General features: G+C 40.0%; 1 protein-coding gene across 3 annotated transcripts in view; it reads right to left on the reverse strand.

Annotated features, from left to right (window-relative positions):
* Positions 1-1,648: 1,648 nt before the first annotated feature.
* Positions 1,649-21,361, reverse strand: part of LOC135504738 (transient receptor potential cation channel subfamily M member 4-like) — a 108,806-nt gene continuing 89,093 nt past the window's right edge. For 2 of the 3 annotated variants that reach the window (XM_064923559.1, XM_064923561.1), the window contains 4 exons: positions 19,285-19,417; positions 15,552-15,624; positions 12,547-12,640; positions 1,649-4,989 (listed from right to left, as the gene is read on the reverse strand). In XM_064923559.1, coding sequence (XP_064779631.1) covers positions 4,958-4,989; positions 12,547-12,640; positions 15,552-15,624; positions 19,285-19,417 — 332 coding nt within the window. In that variant the 3' untranslated portion in view covers positions 1,649-4,957. The remainder of the gene's footprint in view (positions 4,990-12,546; positions 12,641-15,551; positions 15,625-19,284; positions 19,418-21,361) is intronic. The other variant, XM_064923560.1, reaches the window with a different exon arrangement.

A 21,361-nucleotide genomic window follows, 5' to 3' on the forward strand; every position in this document is an offset into this window, starting at 1 on the left:
AAATACTTTTTTGCCCCACTGTGTGTATATATATATATATATATATATTTTTTACTGTATTCATATAAAATGAGGAATTTTGCTCCTTGATCAGGATTCTCTCTGTGTGTTAACCCACAGCTCGTAACCTTTTCTTTATTTTTTTTTTTATTGAATATTCGAAACATACAATATACTTACAGGGAAGCCGCTCAACAACTACATCATACCAGTCATCCAACAGACTCCCATTCAGAGCGACACATAGAAGCATCCAGGGTCAATGCCCTGCTCAAGGGCATGTTGACCGATCTACCACCAGGCCAAAAAACATGAACCCAAGATCCCCCCATAGTTCCCCAATAGTTGTTCCTCAACCATTCAAGACCCCTCCCACAGTCCCCCCAGGAAGATGTTTAAAATTTTTGTTTTTTAATTCCATTCCCCACCACCAAGAACACCCCAATGCACCAACAACCAAAATAATGAACTAAAGAGAAAAAAGGAAAAGACAGAAGAAAACAGCAAACAACAATGCATGTAAAAAAATAATTATATGAATACATTTAATGAATACACTTAAAACAAAGGACATCAAGGACAACTAAAATCATAACGGCAATGCCAGACATGCACACAACTGTATATGTTTGTGTGCATGTCTGGCACTATTACATGTATGTGTGTGTTATTGTATGTGTTTATTTGAATGAGTGTGTGTATATGCATGTGTACAAACACATGCACGGCATCAGCCTCAGGCAAACCGGCATTAGTTGTAAAAACACTGCCACTTAATGTCATTCAAATGTACTTTTTATTATGTTTTATTTAGACTTTAATTTATTTTATTTTTCCACTCGTTACCTATATTAATGGCACCTGCTCGTAACCTGACACCTACCATGCAGCCTGGACACACACAGAAACATAGGGCCAGAGGAAGAGCCGTCTTTCATTGAATGTAAGCAAGACATAGGTGGCGAGCTACCCGATGATATATGGCAACAAAGTATTGAGCATATCCACACATAATTTTGCACCGACTCCATTACTCAAATGACGGATTGGTAAAAATATACCTACATGTTGATGCCAAGTGTTTGAGATGCCACCAGATTTCAGTGACTGTTGGACACATGTTTTGGCCTCTGGGACCCCATTTTTTGAGGCACTCTCACATATGTCTAATACAACTGTTAGCCCCAACCCGGTCACTGACATTTTTGGGGTACATCCCTTAGACCAGAATGGTACCTCGCTGCTTGCTCGCCACCTTGTCCTCTTTCACTGGAAGTCTGCAAAGCCGCCCTCCTTTATGCAGTGGGTTAAGGAGGTGATGTCATCTCTGCCTCTGGAGAAGGTTAAGTACACTGTGCATGGATCCCGACAAAGGTTTAACTTAACCTGGTCTCCCATTAATACAATACGTGGAGAGCCTGTCTTTTACTTAGTGTAACTTGCATAGTTTGGTAAGCAGTGATGTCTGTTCTAGTGGCCATTTATTCTGATAAGAATTTTTATATACAACTTTTTTTAACCATTGTTTTTGTTTCTAATACTGTTTGTTTATGTTTATCTTTCCTTTTTAACTTACTTTTATAGATGCCTTGGAGGGAATGGAGGGAGGGGAGAATGAGAGGTTTGGGTTGTGTTATTTTTGTTGTTATATATCTGAAAATCTGTAAATAAAGTTAAAAAAAATGTAAATGATGGATTGACAAAAAGAGTGAAGTAAAAATACATGTCCTGTATAGTTGGCTAGTATAGCACAGTCTGTAACCCTGTAGCACATTTATATGTTTTGGTCACATCACTGCAGATAGGGGTTATACTAATACTAAATGGTACTTCCTTACGGATCAACCGTACAGTATCATCACAATTCTACAACTGAGTATGGCTATTATTGAATTGAAGTACAAGATCAGAAGCTGCATAACATGATACACACATATGAGTCAGAGTATGCAAGATGGAAAGACAGCGAGGCAACTTAATGCTTAGGAAATGTGACTACATGTTATACAGTATGTGTTGATCACGCCATTCCACATGACCCATTTCAGCTGAGAAGTTAAAAAGCCTTCTATCCTTTTAATGCAGAACATGGCTAAAATTACATGAATGGCCAATAGTGTAACAACGGCCCTGTACACACTTGGGTTACACAACTCATTTGATGCAACTGTTGTTATACAACAATGTTTTTCCGTAGTGGTGGTTGTGTCAAATTCTTTATCCAGACAAACTCAGATGTATCACAAAAATATCCATTGTGTTTAATGCATTGTACATTAGTTGTATTGCAGAGGCCTGCACGGGCAGGAATTTTAAGCCCAAATCCCACCCTTGCCTGTGACATTTAGGCCCTAACCTACCAAGACCCGATTGCTTCTGCCACATTTAATACTAAATGAAACCCGAAATCAGAAATAACTTCCCCTGTTAGTAAAACCATTAGCTGCTCTTCTGTCTGTCACTCGCTCCCTGTGCACACGGCTCTGAGTCGGTGAATATCCATAACAATGGCTCCGCTTGGGCTGCTCTGCTCAAAACTCGGACAAAACTCAAGGTACATTATTATTTTCTGTTAAATAATCTCTCCTGATTTATATTTGACGAGGTTGAAGCAATTCTGACACCATGTTATCATATCAGTCAGAAATGACTACTGCGTAGCAGAGCATGAGCAAATGGCTCAGCTTCAAAAAGATGGTGATCAATTTTGTGATACCCGAGCCATACCCTAGTTATTGATTAAAAAAAACAGACCCTACCCGAATGTATAACGTCGGGCCCCGTCGGGCTCGGGGAGCAGAGCTCTAGTGGTCGGAAACAAAAGTAATACAGACGTGACTAATACTGGACCTGACTGCAAGCAGAATTAATTAAGAATGAATACAGCAATCTACGGTTGTCGGCAGAAGTTTACATACAATTAGGTTGGAGTCATAACTCATTTTTCAACCACTCCACAAATTTCTTGTTAACAAACTATCGTTTTAACAAGTCGGTTAGGACATCTATTTTGTGCATGACACAAGTAATTCTTCCAACAATTGTTTACAGACAGATTATTTCACTGTATCATAATTCCAGTGGGTCAGAAGTTTACATACACAAAGTTGACTGTGCCTTTAAACAGCTTGTAAAATTCCAGAAAATTATGTCATGGCTTTAGAAGCTTCTGATAGGCTAATTGACATCATTTGAGTCAATTGGAGGTGTATCTGTGGATGTATTTCAAGGCCTACCTTCAAACTCAGTGCCTCTTTGCTTGACATCATAGGAAAATCAAAAGAAATCAGCCAAAACCCCAGAAAAAAATTGTAGACCTCCACAAGTCTGGTTCATCCTTGGGAGCAATTTCCAAACACCTGAAGGTACCACGTTCATCTGTACAAACAATAGTATGCACGTATAAACACCATGGGACCATGCAGCCGTCATACCGCTCAGGAAGGAGACGCACTCTGTCTCCTAGAGATGAACGTACTTTGGTGCGAAAAGTGCAAATCAATCCCAGAACAACAGCAAAGGACCTTGTGAAGATGATGGAGGAAACGGGTACAAAAGTATCTATATCCACAGCAAAACGAGTCCTATATTGACCATAACCTGAAAGACCGCTCAGCTAGGAAGAAGCCGCTGCTCCAAAACCGACATAAAAATCCAGACTACGGTTTAGAACGGCACATGGGGACAAAGATCTTACTTTTTGGAGAAATGTCCTATGGTCTGACGAAACAAAAATATAACATTTGGGCATAATGACCATTGTTATGTTTGGAGGAAAAGGGGCAGGCTTGCAAGCCGAACACCACCACCCCAACCGTGAAGCACGGGGGTGGCAGACTCATGTTGTTGGGTTGCTTTGCTGCAGGAGGGACTGGTGCACTTCACAAAATAGATGGCATCATGGAGGAAAATTATGTGGATATATTGAAGCAAAATCTCAAGACATGAATCAGGAAGTTTGCAAATGGGTCTTCCAACTGGACAATGACCCCAAACATACTTCCAAAGTTGTGGCAAAATGGCTTAAGGACAACAAAGTCAAGGTATTGGAGTGGCCATCACAAAGCTCTGACCTCAATCCTATAGAAAATTTGTGGGCAGAACTGAAAAAGCGTGTGCGAGCAAGGAGGCCTACAAACCTGACCCAGTTGCACCAGCTCTGTCAGGAGGAATGAGCCAAAACTCACCCAACTTATTGTGGGAAGGTTGTGGAACACTACCCGAAACTTTTGACCCAAGTTAAACAACTTTTGACCCAAGGCAATGCTACCAAACACTAATTCAGTGTATGTAAACTTCTGACCCACTGGGAATGTGATGAAATAAATAAAAGCTGAAATAAATCAATCATTCTCTCTACTATTATTCTGACATTTCACATTCTTAAAATAAAGTGGTGATCTAACTGACCTAGACAGGGATTTTTAGTATGATTAAATGAAAAGAATTGTGAAAAACTGAGTTTAAATGTATTTGGCTAAGGTGTATGTAAACTTCGACTGCAACTGTATGTCCTAAAATATTACAGATACCTCTAACACAAATGTACATTATGAACCTAGAACTGGTCTAGATTCAGTGACAAATACCCAATATAAAACATGTAAACTTCAAAAAGTAAAAGAAATTGTGCAACAAAAAAATGGTGTAAAATTCATAAGAGAGTGCCGCAAAAAAGTATTTGACAAATACATAGTATATCACATTACCCCTTTAAAAAAAACATAGCCCTCATAAAAAAACAACCCTTTCCCCTGGTTCCAAATGTTGTCTTTCAGGAACCTTTTAAAAATAAAATACACAACCTTAACGAATAAAGACAATTTAAAATGCCAACAAAAACTATTGGCAGCAGTGGTCCCTTGTTGATAAAGAAGCAGCCGAAGTGGAAAGAAACAGCGTTTCAACTTTTCCTTTCAGTGACCCTGAATGGCTTGGCATGTAAACAAAGACAGGATCAGATGGAAGAGGAGGGGGTAGGGAATGGCTCTGGAGAACGAGAGAAAAACAGAGAAGGGACAAGACATTTGACTTTTGGCTCAAATTTCTACAGACACTGACATTGTGCAAATTGGTCAATCACAATCAGATATAATACAAAACAATTTTCAAAATCAAAAATGACAAAACTGAATAAGATTGTGTATATACATATATTGAACAAAAATATAAACGCATCATGCAACAATTTAATTGATTTGACTGAGTTACAGTTTAAATGAGGAAATCATTAAATTTAAATTAATTAATTAGGCCCAAATCTATGGATTTCACATGACCGGGAATACAGAGGCGCATCTGTTGGTCACAGATAACAAAAAAAAAAAAATGGGCCTCACAATAGGCCTCAGGATCACATCACAGTATTTTTGTGCATTCAAATTTCCATTGATAAAAATGCAATTGGGTTTGTTGTCCGTAGCTTATACCTGCCCATACCATAACCCCACCACCATGTGGCACTCTGTTCACAATGTTGACATCAGGAAACTGCTCGCCCACACAATGCCATGCACGTGGTCTGTGGTTGTGAGGCCGGTAGGACCTCTAAAACAATGTTGAAGGCAGCTTATGGTAGATAAATGAACATTCAATTCTCTGCCAACAGCTCTGGTGGACATTCCTGCAGTCAACATGCTAATTGCACACTCCCTCAAACCTTGAGACATCTGTGGCATTGTGCTGTGTGACAAAACTACACATTTTAGAGTGGCCTTTTATTGTCCCCAACACAAGGTGTGTAATGATCATGCTGTTTAATCAATTTCTTGATATGCCACACCTGTCAGGTAGATGGATTATCTTGGCAAAGGAGAAATGCTCAATAACAGGGTTGTAAACAAATGTGCACAACATTGTAGAGAAGTATGTTTTTTTGTGCATATGGAACATTTCTGGGTACATTATTTCAACTCATGAAAAATAGGACCATCATTTTACATGTTGCGTTTATATTTTTGTTCAGTGTACATATTAATCTTAATATGCATTATAACAGTATCATGCTTAAACCTGTCAGTTTTAAGTGTACCCTGTTGTTTTGTATAGTATCATTTGGCTGTATCTACCAACGATTTACATATATACACTAGACTTACAGGGGGTGCTGTTTTGAAACCACCTCACATCCATCTTGGCACTCCCCCATCGATGTAAAAAAATATGGGAAGCTCTAGAAATGCATTTGTTTTTGACACATTAATGCATACTTTTAAATTATATTATGTGAGCTAAACATAAAATATAAACACTACCGTTCAAAAATGTGGGGTCATTTAGAAATGTCCTTGTTTTTGTCTATTAAAATAACATCAAATTGATCAGAAATACAGTGTAGACATTGTTATGTTGTAAATGACTATTGTAGCTGGAAACGGTAGATTTTTTATTGAATATCTACATAGGCGCACAGAGGCCCATTTACAACAACCATCACTCCTTTGTTCCAATGGCACGTTGTGTTAGCTAATCCAAGTTTATAATTTTAAAAGGCTAATTTATCATTAGAAAAACCCTTTTGCAATTATGTTAGCACAGCTGAAAACTGTTGTTCTGATGAAATAAGACTTCTTTAGACTAGTTGAGTATCTGGAGCATCAGCATTTGTGGGTTCGATTACAGGCTCAAAATGGCCAGAAACAAAGAACTTTCTTCTGAAACTCGTCAGTCTATTCTTGTTCTGAGAAATGAAGGCTATTCCATGTGAGAAATTGCCAAGAAACTGAAGATCGCGTACAGCGCTGTGTACTACTCCCTTCCCAGAACAGAGTAACCCATCTCTAACCAGAATAGAATGAGGAGTGGGAGGCCCTGGTGCACAACTGAGCAAGAGGACACATTAGAGTGTCTACTTTGAGAAACAGATGCCTCACAAGTCCTCAATTGGCAGCTTCATTAATTAGTAACCACAAAACACCAGTCTCAACGCTAGAGGCAACTCCAGGATGCTGGCCATCTAGGCAGTCACAGTCATTTACAACATTAACAATGTCTAACACTGTATTTCTGATCAATTTGATGTTATTTTAATGGTAAAAAATGTGTTTCTCTTTCGAAAACAAGGACATTTCTAAGTGACCCCAAACTTTTGAACTGTAGTGTATATATTTTATGTTTAGCTCCCATAACTTAATTTAAAAGTATGCATTATGATGTCTCTAGGACAATATATGTGTCAAAAACAAATGCATTTCTTTCAAAAACAAGGACATCTAAGTGACCCAAAACTTCTGAATGGTAGTGTATATTTTTAGAAAGTACTAATGTTACTGTCACCACTACAACAACAAAAACAAATGCATGTAATTTTGTCCTCAACATTTAAATTAAATACTGTAGAATTCCATTCATTCCTATGGAGGACTGCTTTTCTGAGGAGTGCCAATATGGCCGACTGGTGGCTTCAAAGCATCTCATTGGCCAATACAAAGCATCAGCAATCCAGGGTTTATATACAGTGGTTCTTCCTTTAAAAGTTGTCATACTGCAGCACACCTTGCGGGCTGCCACAGAATTCTATGGCACGTTATTTAAGAGTCAGCCATTGTTGCCATCAACGCTAGTCAGTGCAAGTTTGACCACCAGATGGCATTTGACAGTATTTAATATTGATTGTACTAGATAATTTTTTGTTTTTGTTTGTAAGAACACAGTATGTGGGATTGATTTTAAGAAACTTTTTTAATTTGATAAATATTTTGGTGTTTCTATTCCAAGAAAAACAAAACCCTCAGGGTTTCCGTTAGGAAAATATAGTGCTGTACAAAGTGACGGTCGGAAGTAGGCTACTAAGAGCAAAATACTCCTAACATTTCCACACCTTAATTGGAGACTAACCAATACCCAAACGTAGATTCAGTGAAAATAAAAATCTCATTGATTTATCAAGACCAGCCCCCATGCTTGTCTCACAGCAGTGCGAAATGGTGCTGAAAATAGTTGACCACACACGGGTAAGCTATTGCTTCAAATCCTATTATAACAATTGGATCACTTTGGGTGTTCCAGTAAGCAACAATTTGTTGCCTTCATTAGCCTACTTTACTCCAAAATTTCTGTATTTCAGTGAAATCTATTCCCATAATAATTTGTTATGGATGAATGATGAGCGATCGGCAAAGGCAATCAACAGCGCTCTAATCACAGTCAGAAGACAGTTGAAGAAACTTGAGAGGACTTATGGAAAGGCTCTGTAAGACATTGTAATTATTATTATATATATATCATTTTTTCTCCAAAACATTAACCATGTGATGTCTGTTCTCTTGTTTTGTACTGTTCTGTAGTTTCGACCCAATGTTTCGTCTGACAAACAAAAATGTTTGCATACTGCAGGCACAGGCATGGATCCAAGCTGACGAGACATTCAATGACATCTTCAAGAGATATACTGGACCCTATGTCAGAGAGGAATTTTTGGGACCACATTGTGTCTATTGTCCTGCTAATAGCCCTTGTGGAAACAGGGACGACAGAGCCGACAGAAAGGTTCCTAACTTCCCCCCCCTTCCACTTGCCTCTTCCATTTATTCCCATAGTAAATCGTTATGGTTTGCATTGCAAATGAGGGCATAAACTGGGTCAAGACGCCAGCAGACTAAGTAGACCTTTATATAGTAAAATAAAGGTTAAATAACATATATTTTTTTTAAAGACCTACAACACTTAACAGCACATTACTCAACAATAGTGAGACTCATGTCGCCTAAAGTATTTACGTAGGTCACCTGATTTAAACCTGATCGAACGTGTTGCAACTAAAATGTAGTTCAAATAAACATCTGCATGTTTGCCTGGCATGGATTGTGACTCCATCTCGTTCCTCGCCATCTTCAATTCCACCAATGCCGCCTGACACTCCGCCAATGACGTGACTCTCCGCCAATAATACAATTGAGAGGTTTGGATAATTCCAAATTAATATCTAAGGGGCATTTTTCGTTAGGGCAAATCTGGTCTGTGAGAATATCTAAGGGGATTTTATATAATTATAATGCAGGGTTGACAATAATAATCGCTTTGTAAATAAGGATGTATTATGAAAGGAAAATTAAATGTGCAAGAGATGGTAGTATAGCCTAGTGGTTAGAGCGTTGGACTAGTAACCGAAAGGTTGCAAGTTCAAATCCCTGAGCTGACAAGGTACAAAATCTGTCGTTCTGCCCCTGAACAGGCAGTTAACACACTGTTCCTAGGCCGTCATTGAAAATAAGAATTTGTTCTTAACTGACTTGCCTAGTAAAATAAAAATATATATTTTTATTCATCATAATTTTCTTTAACCAATTTTGATCTTGAATGCAGGGCCGACAGACACGTTCCTTACTGAAATTGCAACCAACATATGGCCTGTTTAAAAAATAATTATATTTTGAAGATGATTTCGTTTCAAATAACTGAACGTGAGCGATTGTAATCTGAATAAAGAGAAAAAGGCCATTCTTGAACATGGGGTGAGACATTCTTACTAATTTGTAAATAAAGCAAGTTTGTTACTTAGAATGATGTACTTCTGTTTTTAGAGGGAGAGATACCAAAAGCACACCGTGCCTTTTTTGGGGGAAATTGTCAGTCCACATGTCAAGTGAAATTCCCCCATTGTGATTACCCAAGTTCCATCTTAACTCCAGGACCACAGACAGTTGTTGTTGTTTGATGCAGAACTCTATTGCCAGAGGAGAGACTCAAAGACTGAAAACGCCTCCATTAATTGCCACAGTTTAGACTACCGATAGATCAGCGTTCTAACTCCCCCTTGTGATAGTGTGGTGCAATGACAGAATGCCACCATTATACCACAAACGGTCGCGGCATAAGCTCGTAACTTTTAAAGGAAGAACCACTGTACGTCATTGTTATGTTGGTTAAAAACTCTGGAGAAGAGATTTGGGAGATGAATGAATGAATGAATGAATGACTGAAATGTGTTTATTAACCGTGTTCTCAGCATTAAGGTTGTGGGGACATACAGTGCATTCAGAAAGTATTCAGACCCCTTGACTTTTCCCACATTTTGTTATGTTACAGCCTTATCTGAAATGGATCAATTAAAACATGTTCCTCATCAATCCCATAATGACAAAGCAAAAACAGGTTTTTAGACATTTTTGCAAATGTATTAAAAATAAAAAACAAATGCCTTATTTACATAAGGACTCAGAACCTTTGCTATGAGACTCGAAATTGAGCTAAGGTGCATCCTAATTCCATTGATCATTCTTGAGATGTTTCTACAACTTGATTGGACTCCACCTGTGGTAATTTCAATTGATTGGGCATGATTTGGAAAGGCACAAACCTGTCTATGTAAGGTCCCACAGTTGACAGTGCATGTCAGAGCAAAAACCTAGCTATGAGGTCAAAGGAATTGTCTGTAGAGCGCCGAGACCAAAACAAAATCATTCTTAAATGGAAGAAATTTGGAACCACCAAGATTCTTCCTAGAGCTGGCCGTTCGGCCAAACTGAGCAATCGGGGGAGAAGCGCCTTGGTCAGGTAAGTGACCAAGAACCCCATGGTCACTCTGACAGTGAACTCCAGAGTTATTCTGTGGAGATGGGAGAACCTTCCAGAAGGATAACCATCTCTGCACTACTCCACCAATCAGGCCTTTATGGCCAGACGGAAGCCACTCCTCAGTAAAAGGCACATGGCAGCCCGCTTGGAGTTTGCCAAAAGGCACCTAAAGAACTCTCAACCATGAGAAACAAGATTATCTGGTCTGATCAAACCAAGATGGAACTCTTTGGCCTGAATGCAACGTGTCACGTCTGGAGGAAACCTGGCACCATCCCTATGGTGAATAATGGTGGTGGCAGCATCATGCTGTGGGGAGGTTTTTACAGTGGCAGGGACTGGGAGACTAGTCAGGATCAAGGAAAAGATGAACAAGGCTGTAATCGCTGCAAAAGGTGCAACAACAAAGAACTGTGTAAAGGGTCTGAATACTTATGTAAATGTAATATTTCATGTCAGTAGGCATTAAGTGCTTTGAACGGCTGGTCATGGTTCACATCAACAGCATCATCCCGGTACCCTAGACCCATTCCAATTCGCATACTGCCCCAACAGATGCACAGATGACCCAATCTCTATTGCACTCCACACTGCTCTTTCACACCTGGACAAAAGAAACACTTATATGAGAATGCTATTCATTGACTACAGCTCAGCGTTCAACACCACAGTGCCCACAAAGCTCATCACAAAGCTAAGGACCCTGGGACTAAACACCTCCCTCTGCAACTGGATCCTGGACTTCCTGATGGGCCGCCCCCCAGGTGGTAAGGGTAGGCAAAAACACGTCTGCCACACTAATCAACAACACCGAGGCCCCTCAGAGGTGCGCTCTTAGTCCCCTCCTGTACTCCCTGTTCACCCACGACTGCGTGGCCAAACACGACTCCAACACCATTCAGTTTGCTGATGACACAAAAGTGGTAAGCCTGATTACTGATAACGATGAGACAGCCTATAGGGAGGAGGTCAGAGACCTGGCAGTGTGGTGCCAGGACAACAACATCAATCTGAACAAGACAAAGGAGGTGATCGTGGACTAAAGGAAAAGGTGGGCTGAACAGGTGCACATTAACATTGATGGGGCTGTAGTGAAGCAGTTTAGAGTTTCAAGTTACTTGGTGTCCACATCTCAAACAAACTATCATGGTCCAAACACACCAAGACAGTCGTGAAGAGCGCACAACAACACCTTTCCCTCTTAGGAGACTGAAAAGATTTGGCATGGGTCCCCAGATCCTCAAAATTCTACAGCTGCACCATAGAGAGCATCCTAACTGGTTGCATCACCATTGGGGCCAAGCTTCCTGCCATCTAGGACCTATATACGGAGGCAGAGTCAGAAGAAAGACCAAAAAATTGTCAAAGACTCCAGTCACCCAGGTCATAGACTGTTTTCTCTGCTACCGCATGGCAAGTGGTACCGAAGCACCAAGTCTAGAACCAAATGGCTCCTGAACAGCTTCAACCCCCAAGCCATAATACTGCAGAACAATAAATCAAATGGCCACCCGGACTATTTACATTGACAACCCCCCCATTTGTTTTTACACTGCTGCTACTCGCTGTTTATTATCTATGCATACTCACTTTACCCCTACCTACATGTACAAATGACATCGACTAATCTGTACCCCCACACATTGAATCGGTACCCCCTGTATATAGCCTCGTTATTGTTATTTTATTGTGTTACTTTTTACAATTTTTTACTTTAGTTTATTTGGTTGAAGAAAATAGTTTATTAACTCTTTCTTGAACTGCATTGTTGGTTAAGGGCTTGTAAGTAAGCATTTCACACTAAGGTTGTATTTGGCGCATGTGACAAATAAAGTTAGATTTGATTTCAGTTTTATTTGATACATTTGCTAACATTTCTAAAAACCTGTTTTTGCTTTGTTATTATGGGGTATTGTGTGTAGATTGAGGGGGTAAAAAAACTATTTAATCCATTTTAAAATAAGGCTGTAATGTAAAAAAAAAGTCAAGAGGTCTGAATACTTTCCGTATGCACTGTATATTGGGAGGTACCTCTAAGTGTTGGCGGTGGTCGAGTGGGTTTGACCATGTTGCTCTGTGAGAGTGCTTCCATTATCCAGCTGAGTGCACTGGAGCAATATTCCAACTGGGAAAGAATGGTTAAAAAAATGTAGTTTGAGAGTCAAGTTCAATTAAATATATTCCAGTGCAAGCTTGTTCTCTCACAGCTAAATGTAGCTACCATTAAGTTATGAACACCCTTCCAAGACTTTCTCGATACATTTTCAAGAATCTAACATGGTGCATGGTTGGGCATGGGGCTAGCAACATCATACCGTAAAACCTTTGTGCTACATGAACAAATGACAATCCTTCAACTGGATGATTAAGATCTCCCAGAGTCCCAGACTTGTATGACTGCCATCAGTGAAAGCCTATGGGAAACTGGTTATGTGAAGATGGGAGCACTGAACACCAAAAACAAACTGCACATTGGCTTATGGAATGTTAAAACAATGTTTGAGTCCGGAAAGCTGGCACAGGTTACCAACGAAATAAGAAGATACAAGCTACAGATCCTGGGAGCGAGTAAAGCCAGGTGGACTTGCACTGGTTCCACAATAACGAGCACTGGAGAAACAGCACTACACTCTGTATGGGAGGACGGACAACATTGCGAAGGTGTCTCCATCATCCTACAGAAAGGGGTAGAGTAGACATCCCACAAACTATGTCAAAGATGAAGAAAAATGTCTGTTCTATAACACCCTCCAATCTGAAGTTTAGAAGGCACCTGTTCAACACCTGCTCTTCGTCATCGGATACCTGAATGCAAAGGTTGGCACCGACAATGCCAACTACGAGAGAACAATGGGGAAGTACAGCTGTGGAGAGATGAATGACAACGGTGAGAGACTGGCAACATTCTGTGTCACAAATAACCTGGTGATTGGTGGCAGCTTGTTTCCCCACAAGAATATCCAAGCTGACAATGTACTCTCCTAATGGAAGAGAGAAGAACCAGATTGACCATCTGATGATCAATAGCAAGTGGATTATCTCGCTGAGGGACGTCAAGGTGTAGGAGGGACGTCTTGTGACTGCCGACATCAACTAAAGCTGAACTGTTCAAGACCACCGACAAAAGGAACAGCAAAATTTGAAGTTGGCATGCTGAGGGATTAAACCGTCAAGAAAACCTTCACAATGCAAATTCGCAACAAGTATCAAGCCCTTTCAAAGAACAACAGAAGATCAGGCAAGAAGAATATGATGGACCTTGTACTCTTCTCTAGAAGACCTTGACTTCACCGATGACCTTTCTCTTTTTATCACACACACACACACACACCAACATCTACAAGATAAAACTGACAAGAGTCCAATCCTTTGGCCAGCAAGTCAGCCAGCCTGGTTATCAACTACAGCAAGACAAAGGTCATGCCCATCAACATCAACACAGCAAAAGCAGCCAAAATCAAGGAACAGGAGCGTTACCCCACAGTTTGACTTACCTTGGGAGGATCATATTAACTTCAGTAAGTGATAAATACAGCTGCTAGAATCTTGACTAGAACCAAAAAATGTGATCATACTACTCCAGTGCTTGCCTCTCTACACTGGCTTCCTGTTAAGGCTAGGGTTGATTTCAAGGTTTTACTGATAACCTACAAAGCATTACATGGGTTTGCTCTGATTTGGTGCTGCCATACATACCTACACGTACAATACGGTCAGCCCTTGCTGTCTCTGCCTGGCCGGCTCCCCTCTCTCCACTGGGATTCTCTGCCTTTGACCCTATTATGGGGGCTGTGTCTGGCTTACTAGTGCTCTTCCATGCCGTCCCTAGGAGGGGTGCTTCACTTGAGTGGGTTGAGTCACAGATCTTCCTGTCCGGTTTTGCGCCCCCATCAGGCTTGTGTGATGGAGGACATCTTTGTGGGCTATACTCAGCCTTGTCTCAAGGTAGTAAGTTGGTGGTCTGTTGATATCCCTCTAGTGTTGTGGAGGCTGTGCTTTGGCAAAGTGGGTGGGGATATATCGTGCATGGTTGGCCCTGTCCGGAGGTATCGTCGGACAGGGCAACAGTTTCCCCTGACCTGGGTTTTAGGCTGGGTTTCTGTATAGCACTTTGACATCTGCTGATGAAAAAGGGCTTTATAAATACCATTGATTGATTAACCATATGCCATGATGGAAGCACCAGCAAAGACATCTGCACCAGAATCAATAAAGCAAGAGCAATCTTTATGAAGTTCCACGAATTCTGGAAATTGGGACAATATAGCACAAATACAAACTCAAAATATACCAGAGCTGTGTACTGCCAACTCTCCTTTATGGTTCAGAATGCTGGAAAATTACAAAAGACCCGAAAAAACGATCTACCTTCCACACAACTTGTCTCTGGAGAATCATGGAAATCTTCTGGCCAAACACAATATCAAAGACCGACCTCCTTAGACAAACTAAGCAGGAAGCCATCGATGCCATACTCAAGAGATGCTGCAGGAGCTGGATTGGATACGCCCTGAGAAAGAGTATAGACTCTATCCCAAGAATAGCTGTCTATTGGCTTTCAGAGGGCAGATGTAAGAGGGGGAGGCCCAAGACAACGTGGCATAGAACAATGGAGACCAAGCTCCAACAAAATCAGCACAGCTGGGGCACGGTGGAGAAGATGGCCAGAGACAGACAGAAATGGAGTTCCTTTGTTGATGCCCTGAGCAATTTAATTGCATTGTCAGGAAAGGACCTGCTAGTAAGCATTTCGTTGGACGGTGTATCATGTGTATCCTGTACATTCGATTAATAAAACTTGAAAACACACACACACCTCAATTTGATATAACGAATGACTCAATTGGCATCACAAGCAACAATCACAAGCCAAGGGAGCTGAAGCAACCCTGCCCCTTCTCAATCTTCGTCTGCTGGTGGAAACACTCAAGCACACACACAAACATGTTGGGACTGTGAGACATACAGTATGTACAAAATCTAAATCACACACACAAACACATAAATAGAATGTCGGAACAAAATGTAAGCCTGACCTCCGATTCCAGAGCCCTCAGTCTGCGATCATGATCCCTTGTCTCAGCCATCTGTTTCAGCACACTGTCCACCCTGTCACACAGTAAACACATAGTCAGGTCCAAAATTATTGGCACCCTTGATAAAGATAAGCAAAAAAGACTATAAGATAAAGAACACAAATACAGAGCTTATATTGCCTGCAAAACATTTACGCTAATACAATTACTCAGAGAAAGAGATTTTGTTTAACAAAAAAGTATTTGTTTTGCTAAAATATAGAGGTCAAAATTATTGGAACCCCTGTTTTCAATACAGATGTAGGATCTTAATTTGATCACTTTGGTTGCTGTGAATTTTCCTGCACAGCGGGAAATGCAAACTTGTAATGTATTTGAGGTTTAAAAAGGCTTCTTAAGTTTAATTTCTATGTAGAAATTGGATTTCCACCACTACAAAAATGTTCATTAATTATAATCCACATAATAATTCACATTTGCTGTTGCTGAAGGATTATTTTCCTTCTGTAGCAAACTGTCTTAAATTAAGATTCTACATCTGTACCTCACCTTGCAAGGCCCACATCAAGGCCAGCATGCCAGGCACACTGGACCTACTCCAAATTGCCTACCACTCCAACAGATCCACGGAAGATGCCATTTCCATAACACATCAGGACAAGAGGAATACCTATGTGAGAACGCTGTTCATTGACTACAGTTCAGCATTCAACACTATTTTCCCCTCCAAGCTCGACACCAAGCTCAGAGCCCTGGGTCTGGATACCACCCTCTGCAACTGGACTTCCTGACAGGCAGACCACAGGCTGTGAGGATTGGCAACAACACCTCCACACTGACTGTTAACACAGGGGCCCTCAAGGGGTGTGTCCTCAACCCTCTGCTGTACTCCCTATTCACCCACAACTGCGTGGCTTTGTATGACACCAAATCCAACATCAAGTTTGCTGATGACACCATGGTTAACCTGCAATGATGAGTCAGCCTATAAGGAGGAGGTAAAATAATTGGCATTGTGGTGCCAGAACAACAAACTCTCCGTCACCATCAACAAAACAAAGGAGTTGATTGTTGACAAGGTAACATGCCCCGATTCACATCGCTGAACTGCTGAACACTTGAACTGGACTGAACACCTGCTCTGATTCTCCACACCTTAGCACACATGCACTCGCACACACACAAATTCATGCTACACACACATCACAACTGCTGCTACCAGACTTTTATTATGATTGCTAAATAGTGCACAATTTAAACACTTGACACAAGTGTAAATATTGGACTACAAATCAAATATTATCCCACCCTAAAAATGTTTATTCTACTGAGTCATGAAGTTTGTTTTTATTCTTATATTTTATTATTTCTTATTGTTGTGGCATTGTCGAGAAGGAACCTGCAATTTTTATTTTTTTATTTTTTTTAACCTTTATTTTACTAGGCAAGTCAGTTAAGAACAAATTCTTATTTTCAATGACGGCCTAGGAACAGTGTGTTAACTGCCTGTTCAGGGGCAGAACGACAGATTTTGTACCTTGTCAGCTCAGGGATTTGAACTTGCAACCTTTCAGTTACTAGTCCAACACTCTAACCACTAGGCTACCCTGCCGCTAAGCATTGAGTTGGATGATGTATACCATGTATATCCCGCACATACGAGTAATAAAACTTGAAACTGAGCCTTTTTCTAAAATGTTTTATGAGATTGGAGAACACATTGAAGGGATCTTAGACCATTACTCCATACAGAAACTTTACAGATCCTTGATATCCTTCATCTGCACTTATCGACTGCCCTCTTCAATTCAAAACAATGATTTTTAATGGGGTTCAAGACCGGAGCATGAGAGGGTCATTTGCAAAATGTTGATTTTGTGGTAAGTTAACAATTTCTTTGTGGATATTGATGTGTGCATTGGGGTTATTGTCTTACTGGAAGATCTACTTGCGGCCAAGTTTCAGCCTCAGTATTTGTATTATCTATTTTATACAGTATTTTTTGCTCATCTTTATCAAGGGTGCAAATCATTTTGGACATCACATAATAAAAATATTACAGTACAGTACATTGTATATTGTATATTAAAGTATATAAAATATATTATTTGGACAAAATAAATAAATGTATACAATACATGTATATGTAGGCTACTGTAACATGTAAATATAAATATATTCTTAACCTGTTGAAACTCCCCATCCCGGATCCGGTATCGTGACTAAAGCCTCAGGCTCATTAGCATAACGCAACGTTAACGATTTCTGAAAATCGCAAATAAAATTAAAATAATGCGTTTGCTCTCAAGCTTAGCCTTTTCTTAACAACACTGTCATCTCAGATTTTCAAAATATGCTTTTGAACCATAGAAATTGACTAATTTGTGTAAGAGTATGCAAAGCTAGCATAGCATTTTGTGTAGCATGTAGCACGCAACATTTTCACAAAAGCCAGATAACCAAATAAATAAAATCATTAACTTTGAAGAGCTTCGGATGTTTTCAATGAGGAGACTCTCAGTTACATAGCAAATGTGCAGTTTTTCAAAAAAATATTATTTGTGTAGGACAAATCGCTCCGTTTTGTTCACGTTTGGCTATGAAAAAACCCAGTATACAGTTATAGCCTGAAGCTCATTAGCATAATGTAACGTCAACGATTTCTGAAAATCGCAAATAAAATGAAAATAATGCATCTGCTCTCAAGCTTAGCCTTTTCTTAACAACACTGTCATCTCAGATTTTCAAAATATGCTTTTGAACCATAGAAATTGACTAATTTGTGTAAGAGTATGCAAAGCTAGCAATGCATTTTGAATAACATGTAGCACGCAACATTTTCACAAAAACCAGATAACCAAATAAATAAAATCATTTACCTTTGAAGAGCTTCTGATGTTTTCAATGAGGAGACTCTCAGTTACACACCAAATGCGCAGTGTTTCCTGAAAGCGTCTGTGTGTAGGAGAAATCGTTCCGTTTTCTACATTGCGCCTGGCTACTGAAACGAACCGAAAATGCAGTCACCTACAACGTAAAACTTTTTCCGGATTAACTACATAATATCGACCGAAACATGGCAAACGTTGTTTGGAATCAGTCCTCAAGGTGTTTTTTCACATATCTCTTCATTGACATGCAGTTCGTGGAAGCTTGCTTTACTCTCTGTATTGTTTGGAAAAATACTGGCAGGTGACTTTTGCGCACCAATTTCGGCGCAGGACACCGGGCGGACACGTGGTAAATGTGGTCTCTTATGGTCAATCTTCCAATGATCTGCCTACAAATACGTCACAATGCTGCAGACACCTTGGGGAAACGACAGAAAGGGCAGACTCATTCCTCTTGCGTTCACAGCCATATAAGGAGATCATGACAAACAGAGCCTCAAAAATCCTTGTCATTTCCTGGATGCCATCTCATCTTGGTTTTGCCTGAAGCTCACGTTAAAGGGCACGCACAGAGAAGATCTTTGTATTTCTGGACACGTCAGAGTGTTTTCTTTCGAACAGTAGCAATTATATGCATAGTCGAGCATCTTTTTGTGACAAAATATCTTGTTTAAAACGGGAACGTTTTTCATCCAAAAATGAAATTGCGCCCCTAGAGTTCCAAAAGGTTAATATCCATAAATATCCACATTATCTAGAAAAGGCTGTAGTTAAATTGGTAGAGAAAAATGCTGAAAGAGAGATGGATCCTAACTGGAGGGCGGGTGTAAAGGTTTACTCACTTGACTGACATCCGTTTGAGCCTCTCTGAGTCACTCCCTCTCTGGATCTTGCTCTGGGCTGTCAGGAAGTTTTCCTTCTGAATGGCCTCCCATGTCATTAATCTGTTAGCTGCTTTCCCCGTCAGCTCCAATACTAACAGAGGTGGAAAATGTATTAGTCGTGCTGATGCTTAGCGTGAGGTAGGAAGCACAGGAGGCTGCTGAGAAGAGAATGGCTCATAATAATGGCTGGAACAGAGTGAATGAAATGGCATCAAACACATGGATTGATGTATTTGATACCATTCCATTGATTCTTCTTCAGCCATTACCACGAGTCCGTCCTCTCCATTTAAGGTGCCACCAACCTCCTGTAGTAGGAAACCAGTAGTTAGCATGTTAACCTCACTGTCAGACAGAGGTTGTGTCCCAATAATCTCTCCTTTCATATCTAAGGTTTATTTTGGGACTGGAATGGGTAGATATGCCACTGACATGGCCTCTCATCTGAAGACATGGCCTCCCGAAGTGTGCACTTGTTCTTCACGGATTTTAAAGGAAATTACTGGCATATGGAAATTCCTTCTAGTCTTTGCTTAAATACTGGCTACAGGTTCATCTGCCTCACCTAAATCACATTATTGTGGGAATCTGCTATAGACCACCAAGCGCTAACAGTCATTATCTGGATAATGTGTGAAATACTTGATAATGTATGTGATATCAACAGAGAGGTATATTTTCTGGGTGATTTAAATATTGTCTGGCTTTCATCAAACTGCCCACTCAAGAAGAAGCTTCAAACTGTAACCAGTGCCTGCAACCTGGTTCAGGTTATCAGTCAACCTAGCAGGGCAGTTACAAACAGCACATGAACATGTATTGATCACAACTTTACTAATGTTGCAGAAATAAGCTTGCAAGCAGTATTCAGATCCATCAGATGTGATGGTCACAGTATAGTAATCACATCTAGGAAAACCAAAGTTCCAAAGGCTGGGCATAATATAGTGTATAAGAGGTCATACAATACATTTTCTAGTGATTCCTATGTGTTTTTTACCTTTATTTAACCAGGCAAGTCAATTAAGAACAAATTCCTATTTTTAATGACGGCCTAGGAACAGTGGGTTAACTGCCTGCTCAGGCGCAGAACGACCGATTTGTACCTTGTCAGCTCGGAGACTTGAAGTTGCAACTTTTTGGTTAGTAGTCCAACACTCTAACCACTAGGCTACCCTGCCGCATGTTGTTGATGTAAAGAATATTTGCTGGTCCGTGGTGTGTAATGAGGAGCAAACAGATGCTGCACTTGACACATTTATGAAATTGCTTATTCCAGTTACTATTAAGCATGCACCCATTAAGAAAAGTATTGTAAAAACTGTTAAATCCCTGTGGATTGATGAGGAATTGAAAATGTTTATGTTTGAAGAAAAAAAAAGTCTGGCTGCCCAACTGATTGGTGAATGTACTGCAAATTAAGAAATCATATGACTCAACTGAATAAAATGAAGAAGAAACTATACTATGAAACAAAGGTTCAATGAATGATTGTAAAAATCTTTGGAGCACCTTAAATTCAATTTTGGAAAAAAAGGCAAACTCAGCTCCACCATTCATCGAATCAGAATTCATCACAAAACAGACTGATATTGCCAACTACTTTCAATACTTTTTTTTCTTCAGAAAGATTAGCAAACTTAGGCATGACATGCCAGCAACAAACGCTGATACTACACATCCAAGTATATCGGACCAAATTATGAAAGACAAGCAGAGGTGAAAAAATATTGTTGTCTATCAACAATGACACGCCACCGGGGTCTGACAAGTTGGATGGAAAATTACTGAGGATAATAGCGGACAATATTGCCACTCCTCTTTGCCATATTTTCAATTTAAGCCTACTAGAAGTTGTGTGCCCCCAGGCCTAGAGGAAAGCAAAAGTCATACCGACCAATCAGCCTGTTACCAACCCGTAGTAAACTTTTGGTAAAAATGGTATTTGACCAGATACAATGCTATTTTACAGTAAACAGACTTTCAGCACACGTATAGGGAATGACATTCAACAAACACAGCACTTATAAAAATG

The sequence above is a fragment of the Oncorhynchus masou genome, chromosome 18 (assembly GCF_036934945.1).
Source record: "Oncorhynchus masou masou isolate Uvic2021 chromosome 18, UVic_Omas_1.1, whole genome shotgun sequence".
NCBI lineage: Eukaryota > Metazoa > Chordata > Actinopteri > Salmoniformes > Salmonidae > Oncorhynchus > Oncorhynchus masou.